Raw genomic sequence first — 17,669 nt, forward strand, 5'->3', positions numbered from 1 at the left:
CAAAATATACAAAGAACTCAAGAAGTTAGACCGCAGGGAAACAAATAACCCTATTAAAAAATGGGGTTCAGAGCTAAACAAAGAATTCACAGCTGAGGAATGCCGAATGGCTGAGAAACACCTAAAGAAATGTTCAACATCTTTAGTCATAAGGGAAATGCAAATCAAAACAACCCTGAGATTTCACCTCACACCAGTGAGAATGGCTAAGATCAAAAACTCAGGGGACAACAGATGCTGGCGAGGATGTGGAGGAAGAGGAACACTCCTCCATTGTTGGTGGGATTGCAAACTGGTACAACCATTCTGGAAATCAGTCTGGAGAATCCTCAGAAAATTGGACATTGAACTGCCTGAGGGTCCAGCTATACCTCTCTTGGGCATATACCCAAAAGATGCCCCAACATATAAAGAAGACACGTGCTCCACTATGTTCATCGCAGCCTTATTTATAATAGCCAGAAGCTGGAAAGAACCCAGATGCCCTTCAACAGAGGAATGGATACAGAAAATGTGGTACATCTATACAATGGAATATTACTCAGCTATCAAAAACAACGACTTTATGAAATTCGTAGGCAAATGGTTGGAACTGGAAAACATCATCCTGAGTGAGCTAACCCAATCACAGAAAGACATACATGGTATGCACTCATTGATAAGTGGCTATTAGCCCAAATGCTTGAATTACCCTAGATGCCTAGAGCAAATGAAACTCAAGACGGATGATCAAAATGTGAATGCTTCACTCCTTTTTTAAAAGGGGAACAAGAATACCCTTGGCAGGGAAGAGAGAGGCAAAGATTAAAACAGAGACTGAAAGAACACCCATTCAGAGTCTGCCCCACATGTGGCCCATACATATATAGCCACCCAATTAGACAAGATGGATGAAGCAAAGAAGTGCAGACCGACAGGAGCCGGATGTAGATCGCTCCTGAGAGACACAGCCAGAATACAGCAAATACAGAGGCGAATGCCAGCAGCAAACCACTGAACTGAGAATAGGACCCCCGTTGAAGGAATCAGAGAAAGAACTGGAAGAGCTTGAAGGGGCTCGAGACTCCATATGTACAACAATGCCAAGCAACCAGAGCTTCCAGGGACTAAGCCCCTACCCAAAGACTATACATGGACTGACCCTGGACTCTGACCTCATAGGTAGCAATGCATATCCTAGTAAGAGGACCAGTGGAAGGGGAAGCCCTGGGTCCTGCTAAGACTGAACCCCCAGTGAACTAGACTGGTGGGGGGAGGGCGGCAATGGGGGGAGGGTTGGGAGGGGAACACCCGTAAGGAAGGGGAGGGGGGAGGGGGATATTTGCCCGGATACCGGGAAAGGGAATAACACTCGAAATGTATATAAGAAATACTCAAGTTAATAAAAAAAAAAAATGAATTCCTCCGGTACTGGCATACTTGAACTTCTGACAACGGATAAAAAGGTATTTGTATATAGATTATCAAATGCAATGATATGATTGGAAAAATATAATAGTTGAATTGAGTTTACAGATACATGTATGTCTAACATTAAGCCCCCAAAGTAATTTTGTTGTAATCATGAGAAAACCGTGATACATATCAAAGTTGGGTAGAAATTGAACCCAAGGCTTTGAACACCAAGTCTGTGTTGTACCACTGAGCCACACCCTTAGCCTGTGAGCATTGTTTTTATGTTTCAACTGCTATGAATCTTCTCCAAACTTTTTACTTATAAACTCATACATTTTTAAATGAACTTTTAAATGATACTATAAGTATGAGGAAAAAGTACTTTCCTAAACAAGAAAATAACAACTTAAACATAAAAAGAATTCTAGAAAATGGTAATAATTTGAAAAGCACTATTTACTCACATGCGTTTGCATTATGGTCATCTACTCATTGACATTCTGTAGCTGTTGTGTGTGGTGAACAAAATATTCCGTAACAGTCTCCTGTAAAGCTGTATAGGAGACCGGCAAGTAACATACAAGCCTATAGTTAAAAACTTCATCCTAGAAGCAAAGAAGTGCAGACCGACAGGAGCCGGATGTAGATCGCTCCTGAGAGACACAGCCAGAATACAGCAAATATAGAGGCGAATGCCAGCAGCAAACCACTGAACTGAGAATAGGTCCCCTATTGAAGGAATCAGAGAAAGAACTGGAAGAGCTTGAAGGGGCTCGAGACCCCAAAAGTACAACAATGCCAAGCAACCAGAGCTTCCAGGGACTAAGCCACTACCTAAAGACTATACATGGACTGACCCTGGACTCTGACCCCATAGGTAGCAATGAATATCCTAGTAAGAGCACCAGTGGAAGGGGAAGCCCTGGGTCCTGCTAAGACTGAACCCACAGTGAACTAGACTATGGGGGGAGGGCGGCAATGGGGGGAGGGTTGGGAGGGGAACACCCATAAGGAAGGGGAGGGGGGAGGGGGATGTTTGCCCGGAAACCGGGAAAGGGAATAACACTCGAAATGTATATAAGAAATACTCAAGTTAATAAAAAAAAAAAAAAAAAAAAAAAAAAAAAAACTTCATCCTAGTCAGGCTCTGATCTAAACACTGAAGGGACCTTCTTCCAGAAGAAAGAATGGAAACTTGAGACCTCAAGGACTGAAAGAGGTGGAAGAGGAAGGAAGTGTGGCGTTTGGGGATGTAGCAAGTCAGTGCCATTGAAGATAGGCCAGTCACATACAATATATATTAAAATTAATATAATATATAATATAACTAATACTTTTTTCTTCAACCAAACTAAAGAATTGTTTTTTGCTTGTTTGTTTTGTTTTGGCTTTTTTTTTTTTTTTGGTTTGGTTTTTTTTTTTTTTTTTTTTTAGACAAGGTCTTAGTGTCTAGTCTTTACTGGTCTGGAACTCTCTACTCTATGTAGACTGGACTGGCCTTGAACTCACAGAAATCTTCCTGCCTCTGCCTTTTCTCATTATGTGCTGGGACTAAAAGCATGTACCACCATGAGTAGATTTTTAAGTATATAAGGGGAACATACCAAATTCATATCTTAAGACTTCTAGCCTAGACTTGGAAACTAGGTTCTTGTAGAATGTTAGGGTAGAGCCTAAGGCTGTGGAAAGTCCAAATGTGAGTACTAGTAACTTAGAAAAAGACTGAAGACCCTTAGAAATTAAAGTCACCGGGACACAGTGTACTCTATCTATGAAGGTAGGTAAGTAGGCATCAGAAACTACCTGCATATATGGCTGTGCTGTTTCCTCTGAGATGTGGAACTGTGAGTGGAGATAGATGGTGTAGTACATCCAGGGCAAAGGACTTGTAGAGGTCACAGTGATGCCCAGATTGTCACAGACATTATTAAAATACTCTGATGTATTCAACATCTTTTGAAATGTTCTTAGGCTAATGAAAATATAACTTTTATACTTAACCTCTTGCATTATAAATGAATATTTCCTAAATCTAATTGTCTTAATTATTCCTAACCCTAATTATTCATTTTGAATATGCTTTTTTAAAATTAAAGGTGGTTTGTTGGAAATGTTCTGACTACAAAGCTCAACTTGAGTATGACGGTGGAAGGTTGAACAAGGTCTGTAAAGACTGCTACCAGATAATGAGTGGATTCGCAGAGAGTGAAGAAAAGAAAAGAAGGGGCATTTTAGAGGTAAAAGTAGTGAACTCCTCATATTCTTAGATGACAGACTCTTACTCATAAGGATGCAAATAATGATCTTACTTGTTTCTGCATCCACGTTCAGGATAACCGTGAGCAGGAAACATGCTTTTACTTTAGTTTGTTGACCTTTGACTCCTGCCTGATTATATAGAAGGTGGAATGTACAAATTACTGCTTGGTTTGTTTGTTTGTTTTTTATAGGAAAGCTTTAAATTTCATCAAATTAGTGTTGAAAACACTGCATGAAAAATTTCAAATTTAGGCTAATTCAGCTTGCTGTGTTAAGAGAGCCAGTTTTTATGGTTATGTAATAGTCAGGGAGGGCAGTTTCGTGAGTGCATCACTGTCAAAGCACATCTCAAGCAAGTTTGACTCATAATTTAGAGTTAATTCAGGTTCCGCCAAGGAATCGCAAGTAGCATGTACCTGATTTACACTGAAAACCAGGTGTTGACACAAAAGGTAATTTGTATAAGTCCTTGTGGCAGTAAAGTCAAGATCACCTACAAACAGGATAACGTGTTTTTACATCCAAAGCCATAAATATACTTAGTTTACTAATAATGTTGAAAAATCAATAGTTGTATACTGAGCACTTACAAGCAAATATACAAGTCATTTGTTAGCTGAGAAAGGCTCTTAAACTTCATTATTCATTTGAGGTTAAATTCTAAGCCAACAAGCCAAAATTGTACTTCAGAATTCTCCTAGGATGTAGCTATCCCTTGTATTACAGCCTGGATGTATGTGTCTGCGTGTTCTTGCCTGGTGTGGGCACACATGTTTTGAGGTATATGGGCACATGTGTGTTTGTGCAAAGGTGGACCCATGACTGATGTCAGGAATTATCTTCAATCGCTCTTGCACCTTACTCATTGAGGCAGAGCCTCTCAAACAAAGCCAGGACTCATAACTGTGATATGGCTAGTCTTGGTGCTCAGCCTGCTCCTCCCCACCTTTCAGGGCTGGAGTCATGGGCAGGTCACCATTCCCACCATGCATCTCTGTGGCTTTGTGGGACTAGAACTCCTGTCTTCACAGATGCAGGGCAAGCATTCAACTGCTAAGCCATCCCCCAAGCCTGTTAGATTCCTTTTGCCCTTTCAAACTATTGTACCACTGTTCAAAGTTTTTAAGGAAAAAAACTAAAAAAATGTAATATTGTTTAGTATATGAATTTTTGCAATGTGGATTGGTTAGTAAGAAATAAACATTTTGAGGGAGGACAGTATTATTATTATTATTAATTAATTATTATTAGTATTATTATTTAGTGTTTACTGTCATCAAGCTGGTTATAAACATTCATCTGTTAAAAGTGTTAAAAGCACATAGGACATACAAATACCAGTGATAGCCTGGAGCTGACTTGCAGATTGCCATCTGGCTGCTGCTTCTTAAACTTTCTTGCACCACACCTTGATCATATCCCAAACCACCACCATCCATGAAAATTAGTCGTCATGCACTTGGGGTCTCTCAGGCTGGCTTCTCTAGAGCAGTGAGTGGTTCTCAACTTTCCTAATGTTGCATGTGACTCTTTAATAGAGTTACTCATGCTGTGGTGACCCCAACCATAAAATTATTTTCTTTTCTTTCTTTTTTTTTTTTTTCCGGAGCTGGGGACTGAACCCAGGGCCTTGTGCTTGCTAGGCAAGCGCTCTACCACTGAGCTAAATCCCCAACCATAAAATTATTTTCATTTCTAGTTCCAACTGTGATTTTGCTACTGCTCTGACTCATAATGCGTTGTTTTATAGTCTTGGGTGACCCCTGTGAAAGGGTCGTTTGACTCTCTAATGAGTCATGCCCCCACAGAACTCCTGCTCCAGAGGAACAGAACTGGCAGAAACGAATGTGTATGACACAGTACAAACTGGGTAGTCCAACGAGAGCCATCAGTATGTGAGAGAGGCCGAGAGAACCTGATAGCTCTTCAGTTCAGTACCTCATAGACTAATTTGGCGCCGAAGGCCTGCACGATTCTTGGAAAGATGTGGTCTCCAGCCCAGGTTGGAAGCCAAGCAGCTGGAGTCTATAGACTCAGCAAGAAGGGGCAGCAGCAGCAGCAGTGGGGAGGATGGCTTCACCAGCAGAGAGCAAAGCACTGCCTTCCCTCTGGCTCTTAGTGGTCTGAGCTGCTGCCAGCCTGTCTCAGTTAATACTGTTTGGGTTAACATTCAAGATTAACTACCACAAGTGCCATCAAAAGTCAGATTGCTTCAAAAGTCTCCATCGTTGTTTTGTTGTTGGCTTTTGTTGCTGCTGCTGCTGTTGTCCTGAGACAGTGTCTCACAAAGCCCAGGCTGGCCTTGACTTTAGCCAAAGGTGACCCTGAGCCTTTTCCCTCCACCTCCACCCAAGTACTGGGGTATAGGCATGCAGCTCCATGGCTAATTTGTGGCTTATAGTTTGAAGAGTTTGTGGAGACAATGTTACCCTCTTCCAGTGACTTATATTTTTATTGCTAGATCCATATCATAAAAAAAGCTACATGTTTAAAATTTATTCTTAGTTTTATAAATATAAACTAGTTGGTATGTGTTTGCTTTTGTCATGTAAGTGTCTATATTGTGGCCTTGACTTGGACTCTGACCTTTTGAAGAGTGGTTTGTTGACTACCACGGTGAACCCATATTACTTGGCACAAAGCAAGCCCACACCAATATCTCCCTTACATCCTATGAACAAAATTGACTAGCACTACCCTACATAGGAAAAGAAGCAAAACAGTTTACTTCTAATAAATCATCTTAGCTAAATGTTTCTGTTTCCCATTATCTAGGACTTAATATATTACTAAGCAAAGTAAAAAACTAAGTTGCTTTTCAAAAGTGTGCTCTAGTGAGACTCTTCTAATTACCTTAGTACTAAAGGTATCTGATGGTCACGTCTTGCCTTTTTGACTTTATATTCTTACATTATTGGAACATAGGTTGGAAGTGTTGATTCAGGCCGACCTCAAATTCTCGCACATCAAATTCTAAATATGTATTCTTTGGGAATTTGATTAAAAACTCTGAACTTTAAAAACAATGAAAATACTTAACTTGTCGATGTTGGTGTGAATAATACATATCTCAAGCAAAAAGTAAATCTTTATAGTAAATAGTTAAGGTTAACTATTTAAGTACAAAGTCTAATAAAGATGACCTCAAAATATTGTCATCTTTCATCCTGATAAAGACAAACCAGTAAATACAAATATACATTATATATAACATATATAATATATATAATACTTTATAAATACTTCTCTTAAGGCATATTTTATCTCAATTTGATTCATTGCGTTATTCTTTCTCTCCATTGTATTTTCTAGATTGAATCAGCAGAAGTATCAGGAAATAGTGAAGTATGCAGTTTTCTCCAGTACATGGAAAAGTCAAAACCCTGGCAGAAAATATGGTGTGTGATCCCCAAGCAAGACCCCCTTGTGCTGTACATGTATGGCGCTCCTCAGGTAACTAAGCCATGTACATTTGAACGACATGGTCAGGACAGAGGGATGGGTATGGGAACCAAACCTCAGGAGAACAAAACACTCAGGCAGTGTCACTATGTCCTATCCAATCTTAAAATATGGAAAAGTTGATTTTGTTGACTTAAACTGATAGTTCTTCATATAGTTGCATTTGATAAGTCATTACCCCTGTTCATCTTTTGTTTTATTTAGTAGATATGAGAGAAGGCAAGTCGAATAAGGAGCGTAGGAGTGAGTAAGGAGGAGATGAAGCAAAGGGAGGTAAAGAGGGGGAGCAAGGCATTTGTAGAGTAGAAATACTCAGTCATCCTGGGCTTGGCTTTATTTGTTGATAGTGCTATAGACATAAGGACAAAGTAGTTGAAAGGAAGGAGTCTACATAAATCCTGGGGTAATGATCCTCAGTAACAAGTTTTCGTGACCCATATGTGCAGCTGAGCTAGACCCCTAGGCTCAGCCCTACTGCTGGCTTAGCTTCTAGTATAAGCCAGGGCCTGCTGTGCAGGTCGTTCTACTTTGAAAGCGGACAGCACTTAAACCAATTACATATTCATGCACTTTAGAAACATAATGTGTTCAATTTGTCAGATTTTAGCCTCATCCTACATCAAGAACTAGGAAAAAAGAAGGTTCTAGAAAATCCCTAGAACACCCAAGGTATACAAACTTTTCTACTTTGCTGTTTTCCCTGACAATAGTTAAGATGAATGAATCACTAAAGAAAATATGATTTTTTTCAATCCTTAGCAATGCTCGCTGGCTTCCAATGTTGAGATTGCTGTTATTCCCTCTCCACCTTGGCTTTTCACTAAGTGGAGAACTGCACGGGCTGTGAATGAGCTTCCCACAGGAACGAGCTTTATACCAGTGCAATTTCATTCCTCTAGGTGTCAACTCTGCTTCCTTCATTTTCTTCAGCCAACACTACCATTGACCCCATAGACAGACACCAAAGTCAACCTCTGTCCAAAGAGAGTTCATGAGTGAGGATCCGTGAGACAGTGGTCAGGGGAGAGTCTGTAGGAGCAAGGACCATGGATAGCTATGTAATGATGTCTTATATGTACAATGCCCTTTCTTTAGGATGTCAGAGCCCAAGCAACCATACCCCTCCTGGGCTACATTGTGGATGACATGCCTAAGAGTGCAGATCTGCCGCACAGTTTCAAGCTGACCCAGTCCAAGTCTGTGCACAGTTTTGCTGCAGACAGTGAGGAACTGAAACAGAAGTGGCTGAAAATTATCCTTCTGGCTGTCACGGGTGAGACACCAGACGGCCCGAGTGAGCATCTAGACACCTTAGACAACCTCCCTGGACCCAAGGAAAAGTCAGAATGCTAAACTTCAGCAGCGGCCAGTGTGGGATTTCCAGTGGTACACATAGCTCAAGACATTCCCAGCTCTCCCTCATCATCTCTTAGCACTGTGCATTGGGAAATATGGTTTAATAACATCTTTTGGGGACTTTCTTATGTTTCTATGTAGAAACATCAGGGTGCAGAGCCATTCTTCTGTTGAAGTTCTGAAATAATGTGGAAAACGGAACCTTTTTGATAAGCTATTTCTTAACTGTGTGTTTGCCTTGAGAGGGGGGGAAAATGTTAATTGATTGAATCACTACCTGGTTATAATGGGTCTTTCATTTAAGAAATCCTTCAGTGTCTCGTTCCCATGTAGGACTTGTAACATTGTGAAAGATATACCTCTGTGTAACCAAAATAGATCTATGGTATAAAGTACAGGGACAGTGTAGAGTATTGTATGAACTTGTCTAGTTTTTACAAGTTGTCATGCTACATAAGTAGTTTCTGTTCTTATACAACACAAAAAAATTATAGGGTCCTGATGTTTATACTTTTTGACTTAATATAAAATACTTGTTTTGTAGAATTACTCCTAATAATAAAATATATAAAATACAAATCAGTTTGCCTGTATATAATATTGAAATAAGTATGAATATGTCAGCGTTCCTCTTCAGCTTTAGTTTGTTTTCACTCTGGTTAATTTTTTAAATATAAGACCTATTTTATTTCTAAATTTAACAGTTTTCCAAACTTAAGAAAAATTGGTAATTTATGTTGAACTGATTAGAATCTAAGTGTATTGATATTTTTATAGTAAAAAAAAAACAGTTATTTATGTGGTGTAGGATATAGTTTGAATTCCAACAGTATTTTTAGGGTACTATTTTCCTTTTGTTCTGTACCTATTTAAAACAGTGCCTCTCTTAGAAGGTGCTATTAATTCTTATTTAGATAAAAGATGAGAGTTTAGTAAATATTAACTAAACGTTATTATTTTTAACTACTCTGATTATTCTCAACTTAAGTGCACTTTGGTCACAGAGATTAAAAATGTGTGGATTATTTTACATTTTATAATAACATAATTGTCATAGTAATTTAATGTCAACATATACAAAAACCTCCTAAAACTTGAACTATGTAAGACATCTGACCATGTAGAGACCCGGGATATACAGAAGACGTTGGTTTACTATTTACTGTCCTCCTTTCCATTGGACTGTCATGGTCGGTAAGTGAGGACAGCATATAGTTAGCACAAGGTGACTGGGTGAGCTTTCTTTCTGTCAGCTACAAAGCAGAGCTCATGCATGTATCAGCTTATCTGGGAGAAGAGAGTTATTAGTAAAGGAAATTTATGCTTAATCATTCACTAGAAAACATAGCTGAAACCAGGATTGCAGAATCAATAATGGTAGATTTCCATGAGATGGGAAGCATTAAAGAAAGTGCAGAATATTCTCCCTGTTTATCCCACGGACTCTGAGATGAACTATGGCTGTCTATTATAAAGTCTGTTAAGGAACAGACTTTATTAATTTACTAAGTTGTGCTGGTGACTAAAACCTTATGTTGAGTTGACTGTTTAACGCAATACTTTTCTCATATTAAAGTTTTTTTCTTTCTTTTCCATTCTTCAAACATTACCACTTTTACTGTACTGTTTAGTAGAAATTCATAAGAATGTCTCCACTATACACAATCTTTAAGGGCTACAATTGAAATGTCAAGTACAATCTCTCAGAATTTGAGACCACCACTCATTTATACAGCTCATGTTGCACAAAAAGTGTCTCTTGTGTTTTGTACTCTAAAGGAGCAAGGGAACCAATTAGGTTGCTTTCCTCCATGAAATACCAGACATGACCATTAACATCAAATCATCTATTTAGAATCACTAATGGGTGAAACAAAAAGCTAACTTCTTATTCCCTACTAAATGAGGGTCACATAGGAAGAAATCGTACATTGTTTCTCTTTTCTAGTTGTCAACATTGATACTGTATTTGAGTGGGAGAAAAGGAGCCAGGTGTGCAGGGTACCTGTTGACAAAATTAAACGATAACTATACATCACTTAGTTTTTCATATTTCAAGAAAAGAGAAGCAGTAAGTATGTCAAATGACTATCAGAATAAGGATGACTTTTGTAAATATGAACAGAATAATGAGTGGGTTATCTCACTTAGAAGATTTATGTCAGGTATAAATAATATCAAAAAATACTTGATCATCAAGAAGACTACTTGTCTGACTACCAGCAAATTCTTGAACAGAAGGGATGTGGCTAGATATTTCAGTATAGTTTAACTTTGATTAATGAAAGGATACTCATAAAAAGGATTTTAGCATGTTCTTAGTGTTCATTCAGTAAGGAGTGTGGGTGCCAGAAGAAATTCTCCCGTCACCAGCTTTACTTCTCCCCACGCTGAGCCAAGCACAAACCACTTTCCCCATCTCTCTCAAAATAACCACAAATACTTTTAGTAGGAGAAAAAAAAGTAATAGAATAATATTAGCTACTTATTAAGAACTCAACTCTGGGGCCAAGGAGAATTCTATGCAAGGATGAGAAACAGTTCAGGCAGATCTCCAGAACCTATGTAAAGGCCAGGCAAGCAAGGCCAGCACAACAGAGGTGAGGCCAGGAAGTCTTGGTGAAGGTGCCCTAGCCAGGCGAGCCTGGGCTGTACAGGAACAGGAAGTAATCTTGCCTCGATGCATGAGGTAAATAGGCACCAAAGAAGTCACCTGACATCAACCTCAGATCTCTACACGTAGCACAATTCCCTTAAATATATGTGAACACACATGCATGGACAATGTACATGCACATACATATTCAAAAAATTAATTCAAATAAACTCTAACCCAAGAGGTTGTTAGAATAACTAACCTCTTTTTGAGATAGTTTCATGATAAACTGAGCCTGAACAGTTCTTTTCTGATCAAATAAATGTCCCGTATGGTTCATAATTTGTTATATCCTCTAATTTAGTGCTGTCAAAAGTCATCTTTAAGAAAAGTGTCCTTCCTTCAAACTTAAGAAAATATTGCTTTGGTAAAATTGTTACTCATTCAAAGCATTCCAACTTTCAACTTTATTGTTGCTCTTGTTGAAAGTCTACTCTTGGGTAAAGGTGAGATGTGGTGCATGCTTTCGTCTAGCGTTTTATGTGGAGTTCAATAATGAGAAATGCCACTAGCCACTTGTGTCATAGTACCAAGCAATAAAATTCTCCAGCTATGAATTTATGCCAAAAGTTTAACATGAAAGCCCGAAGCTACAGCATATAGAGAGACTCAACTTCCTAGAAGTGATTCGATAATCCAAATTGCTGAGCACAGGCGAAAGAAGGGAGGCATCGTCCCATGGCTTCAGACGTATCAACTGTGTTTAATTTCTACAAAGGCTGTGTAGAGTGAAGCAGTTCGCTTTCTCTGCTCTGTTGTATCAGCTGTTGTACATTTCTGTGAATTGAATTCAGCATGAAGGCTGCCATGCTGTCTTCATTGGATTACCTACACCATTGTTTTAAATGTAGGAATTGACCTGTAAATGTTCCCTGTGGAATTTTCTATAAGGAAACTATAATTCCATGGTACTTCAGGGTTATTGAAGAAGCCACTGATGCCTTCTAAACACCTCTACTCAAAAGTACTTCTGGAGTTCATGATTCTGTTTTTTTTTTGGGGGGGGGGTGTTTGAGGTTTTTTGTTTGTTTTCTCCTCTTTGTTGACATGGAAGGGTTTTCCCTCCTTCAATTATTTTCAGATATCATTTGTTTATTTATAAAGCTTTAAGTTATTCAGAGTGTATTGTCTGCAATGCATTCTTAATCATGATCCCTGTCAGTGCGTTGTCACGGCAAATGAGCGTGTATAAAAGGAAATCAATTCTCAGAAAGCACGGGTCTTCTTTATCTCTGTTGTTGTAAGAGTAAAAGGTAACTTAGTTTTCCTATATCACATGATGTTCATGTTAATAGATCTAAGATAAGCACATGGTATGTATAATCTAAAATTTGAAAGACAGAACTATCTCAGTGTTTTCATTCTTTAATGTTGTGATCTTCAAGAATGTATGAATGTAAGAACTGAGGCCTAAGGGTTCCTCTTGTTAGAGTTATGTTCACATCCGTAGCGGACCCTGTCACTTCTTCATTCTAAGTTTCATTAGAATCAAGTTTTATTATTTTCATATAACTATCAAACTATAGGTTCCCTAGATTTAAAAAAAAAGTATTAGACAACTAGGTCTAAAATCCCTCTCTGTGACTTTATATGTATAAATGTAAAAATTATTAATCTTCAATTCTCACCAAAGAACAAAATGTTATGTAAATTTTAAGTATTTTAACAAAGTTATTCACATGTATTTTTAATGTTATAATTCATCTTTACCCAAGCCCCTCAGTCTTACTAGGTTACAGGAAGAGACAGTGTTGTTCTTGTTACAGGTATAGAGAGCACTGAGTTTAGCAACTGAAAGGAAGGAAAGGAGTTGGATAAGTGGGCTAGCTCCTGGTATCCATGTGAACTACACGAGGGAAGTAAGGTAGAAGACATCGATGTTCTTGTTTCAGCATTGTATTCAGGCCTTGAGCTTGGCCTCTAAATTACAGATAATATTAGCTTATCATCATTTTATTTCTCCTTTAGACTTTTATAAAGTAATTTTATTCTGTAAACCATTTTTCTGCTATTTTTTTTATTCTAAAGTCAACTTTCTAAGCCAAGGGAATGGCAAATGCTGTGTCTTTTCTGTATTTCAAGATAAAATAACACATGGCTTCTATAAGATAGTTATTTGTTGGAGGTGGGGGGAGTCACTGAAAGTTACATGAGGTTCATACTTTGCCATAAAAATAAAATTAAATCAAATTTTAGTATATTTTAATAAGTGAATACTAAATACATCAAGTAAAGACAGATCATGGAGCCCGTTATGATGATTGCATTGTGTATTTTGAAATATGAAGACTCAAATACATAGTAAGTGTCTTTGTCATATAATCATTCATGTATAAAACCAAACTGGTATTTCATACTTTAAGAGACAATTAACTGTTATTTTAAAAAATAAGCATTGTTTTGATTTTTTTCTTTTGACTTGTTGACTGAGTTTCAAAGGGCACATCAGAATTTTATAGTTGACGCTAATGTGAAAATATAAACGTCCCTATTTTGCAGTGGTGTGAATATTTGGACATGCTGTATATATAGTGTAACATCTGTATATTTGATCATAAAGGCAGATAATTGAAAACATTGTAAACTTAAGCCCTTCAATTCTTGTTAAATATGAAATATTTGTATCTTGTAAATAAAGACATCCTTAAATTGGTTCTGGAGCCTTGGCTGTTATTTCCACCAGGATTGTATGTATTCGGTATGCATAGTTTTAATTTTCTGATCAGAGAAAAGTTATTCCAATGGGATACTGGAACTTCTAGTTTCTAGTCATCAAGAAAACTAAAGAAAATCCTAAGAAATGTCACGAGTAAAGTTTTTCCAGGGATCATATTTTATATAAGTATATCAGCGTTTTTTAGGCCATAAGGAACTAATTCACAATTTATCAAATACTATATCAAAGCGATTAGCCCTGGCTAAATAAAGGATTACTTGCAATAAACAGTTCTTAGCTCATCAACATTTGGTTTCATGGGGGTTTCTTTCTAGGTGGGAATTTGTAGAGAGCAACAGAGTGTGATAATTTAGAGATAATCATACTGTGTACAGGGTATTTATTGTGTTAAAACAGAGGCTGTATCTTAGTGGCCCAAGGCAGGACTTTAACTGTCCTAGATCTGGATACTGCTCCTCAGAAGCATTACAAGAGTGGCCAGCTTGTAGCCAACAGAGCTTTATCTGAGAGGACTGACTGTAACCCTGGTCTGTCACTTACTATTGTGACATCACACATATGAAGAATGATGTGACATAGATGAGACAGAATGTTATGACCTGGCCACGTGGAGCATTGCCTTCTCATTGGTGAGATTAGAGATCACTTAATGCAGAAGTTTCCAGGCCTTGACAGTATGATATGATCACCTTGACATCATTCAAACAGACTGATGTCTTAGATCTGCCTCAGATTCCTAAGCCCTGGGATTAGGGTCAAGATAGTAGTTTAAAAATTCCTTGTGTGGGGAAGCAATTCATAGCCAGGAACTTTCTAAATAGCACTCTAGTAGCCAGAAAATAAGCAAGAAATGACAGGTGGGATCATATGCTGATAACAACCTTCTACACAGAGGAAAACAATGGGATGCTTAGGCAACTAAGAGAGACCCAGATCTTACCCAATACTCACCTGACAGGAGAAAAATATTCAGAATACATAAAGAATTCAAAATGTCCTCCACTAGTTCTCTCTTACAGTCTCTCTATAGTTCCTTATTCTCCACACTGACTAATTCTCATTCTCTATACTAACCACCACCTCCTGCCAAAATAAAGCTTCTCTGATAAGAGATGAACCAATGTCTGGGTACAAAGGTAAGTATTTAGGGGACAGTTTAATGCAATTTAGTAGAATAGTAGTAGTAAGTTCTTCCTGAGGGCCTATTGCATACCTATCACATGTTCTTGGCCCAGTTGACAGTGCTGGGTATGAGTTTCATCTTTTACAACAGGCCTTAGGAACAGTCCCAGAGAAGACAGCTGTGATTTCTAGACATGGAAGGGTCGTTGCTCACATGAACGCACAGCAGTTGTGACTGCATGTTCAAAACTTGCTCAAGATAAAAGCAGCCACGATTCCAGCACAAGGGTAGAAGAAGGTCAAGAGGTACCACTCCTAGCTGAGAAGCTGTTAGCAATTTGTGGCGCTGGCAGAGGGAATGTACTAATTTTCTTGTGGGCTGCAACCTGTTCTAAGGGCTAATAGTTGTCTTTTACCTGATCTATGCACGTTGCATGTTCTATTGATTATATCAACATAGAAATATATATTACCTCTAAAACCTTTATGTTAATAGAAAAAAAAAAAACCAAGAATACAGCTCTGACAGGATTCACCCTGGAGGACGCTGAGATACTAAAACCTGTTGTTCCCCATAGATCCTCAAACTGGTACTGTTTCCAAAGACATGCTTCTAGAACAGCTTCAGAAAGGATTGCTAGTCCCAAATGACCTTGGTTCATCCAGCCTTTCAAACTGCTCCAGTAAGGATATCAATTAAGTCCTGAACTTTCTTAACACACTACTGGACAATAAATGCTACGACTAGCTTTCTTTTGACCTAACCATTTTCCAATTTCCTTTTGGGCTCCCAAATAGGAATTCTTCACCCCAATTCAACAGGAAGCAATTATAAGGAGATCATCAGACCAGTCCTTTAAGTTGAAGTAGATAGTTTTGGTCATTTTATAAATTATATGTATGTTGTCATTTTATGTTGTCATTCTTCCCTTAGACAGGGAAGAAACTAAATAAGGAAGTTAGATTCAAGAATTTCTCTTTCCTTTTGTCTATCCTTTCTTTAGATAAAAGGAAGGGGGTTGAAAGTGCCCCCCTGTAACCCTCCATTCTGGTAGATCAAGTCTCTGCAGTATTTGGTGCATTCTTTCCCTCTGAAGCCAGACAAGACAGTTCATTTAGGGGAATGTATTCCACAGTCAGGCTACAGCTTTCGGGACAGCACCTGTAACAGTTGTTGGAGAACCTTCGTTTTGACTGAGCTACATGTCTGCTACACATTTGCAGGAGGCCTTGGTTCAGTGCTCCCAGGGGTCCAGGCTAGTTGGTCTTCCTGTGCAATTCCTATCTCCTTCAAGGCCTTCAATCCATCCCCCAACTTTTCCATAAGAGACCCCATGACATCCGTCCATGTTTGGCTGCAGGTCTCTGCATCTACTTCAGTCATCTGCTGGATAGAGCCTCTCAAAGGACAGTTGTGCTAGGCTCCTGTCTGCAAGCCTAAGTACCATTAATAGAATCAGGGACAGGTATTTGCCCATGGGATGGGTCTCAAGTTGGGCCAGTTATTGATTGGCCATTCTGTTGGTCTCTGCTGCATCTTTGACGGGAGAAATTTGGATCAAGTTTTGTGGATGGGTTGGTGCCCTTATCCCTGCTTGGCAATAGGAGGTGACCTCCTCAGGTTCTATATCCCCACTGTTAGGCATCTCAGCTAAGGTCACCTACATCGACTCCTGGGAGCCTCCCCAGTCCCAGATCTCTGGGACTTCCTAGAGATTCCCTCTACCTGGCAGCTGTAGATTTCTGGTCATTCTTCTGGCCCTCTGGCACTCTTTTCTGCCTCTCCCCATATGATCCTGAACCTCCATTCTCCTCTCCCTCTCCGCTCCAACCCAATTCCCTCTCCCTCCCTGTCTCCTATGACTATTTTATTCCACTTTCTATGTCAAGTTCAAGCATCCTCAGTTGAGTCTTCCTTTTTTAAAATTTTATTTATTTATTTTATACTCCAGATTTTATCCACCTTCTGGTCTACTCTGACTGTTCCACATCCCACATCTCCCCCTACCCCCATCTCCACGAGGATGTCCCCACCCCCGCACTCCCTACTGTTGTTATTCTAAGCTCTACCCACTCTACCTGGCAACAGCCAGGTATGCTCCGCCCCAGTTACCTAGCAACAGCCAGCTGTGCCTGACACTATAAAAGGGGCTGCTTGCCCCCTCCTCTCCCTCTTGGTCTTCTCTTTGTTGTTCTCTTCTCTGCTTTCTTCCCCTGTGTCCCTGTCCCTTCTCACCCCACCCGTCCCCTTCCCTCCACGTGTTTATGGCTGATCTCTGTTCCTCTCCTCTTCTCTCATTAAACCTCTTCACATGGAACCATGTTGGCTTGGTATGTTCTGTCTGGGTGTGGGCCGAGATTTAAATACTAACACCCACCCCACCAGACCTCCCACTCCCTGGGGCTTCCAGTCTCTTGAGAGTTAGGTGCATCTTCTCTGACTGAACCCAGACCCGGCAGTCCTCCGCTGTATATGTGTTAGGGACTTCATATCAGCTGGGGCATGCTGCCTGGTTGGTGGTTCAGTGTCTGTAAGATCTCAGGAATCTAGGTTATTTGAGTCTGCTGGTCCTCCTACAAGGTGGCTCCCTCCTCCTCAGCTTCTTCCAGTTTTCCCCTAATTCAACCACAGGGGTCAGCAGCTTCTGTCCATTGGTTGGGTGTAAATATCTGCATCTGACTTTTTCAGCTGCTTGCTGGGTCTTTCAGAGGGCAGTCATGATAGGCCCCTTTTTGTGAGCA

The 17,669-nt window shown here is 39.4% G+C and overlaps 1 protein-coding gene across 5 annotated transcripts in view; it reads left to right on the plus strand.

Moving 5' to 3' along the window:
- The window catches only part of Fgd4 (FYVE, RhoGEF and PH domain containing 4), a 151,009-nt gene extending 137,226 nt beyond the window's left edge, over positions 1 to 13,783 (plus strand). For 3 of the 5 annotated variants that reach the window (XM_039087982.2, XM_039087984.2, XM_063270283.1), the window contains 3 exons: positions 3,492 to 3,632; positions 6,967 to 7,107; positions 8,212 to 13,781. In XM_039087982.2, coding sequence (XP_038943910.1) covers positions 3,492 to 3,632; positions 6,967 to 7,107; positions 8,212 to 8,469 — 540 coding nt within the window. In that variant the 3' untranslated portion in view covers positions 8,470 to 13,781. Of the gene's footprint in view, positions 1 to 3,491; positions 3,633 to 6,966; positions 7,108 to 8,211 lie in introns of all 5 variants that reach the window. The other 2 variants (NM_001415054.1, NM_001415055.1) reach the window with 1 other exon arrangement.
- The last annotated feature ends 3,886 nt before the right edge of the window (positions 13,784 to 17,669 follow it).

This window comes from Rattus norvegicus, chromosome 11 (assembly GCF_036323735.1).
Source record: "Rattus norvegicus strain BN/NHsdMcwi chromosome 11, GRCr8, whole genome shotgun sequence".
Lineage (NCBI taxonomy): Eukaryota > Metazoa > Chordata > Mammalia > Rodentia > Muridae > Rattus > Rattus norvegicus.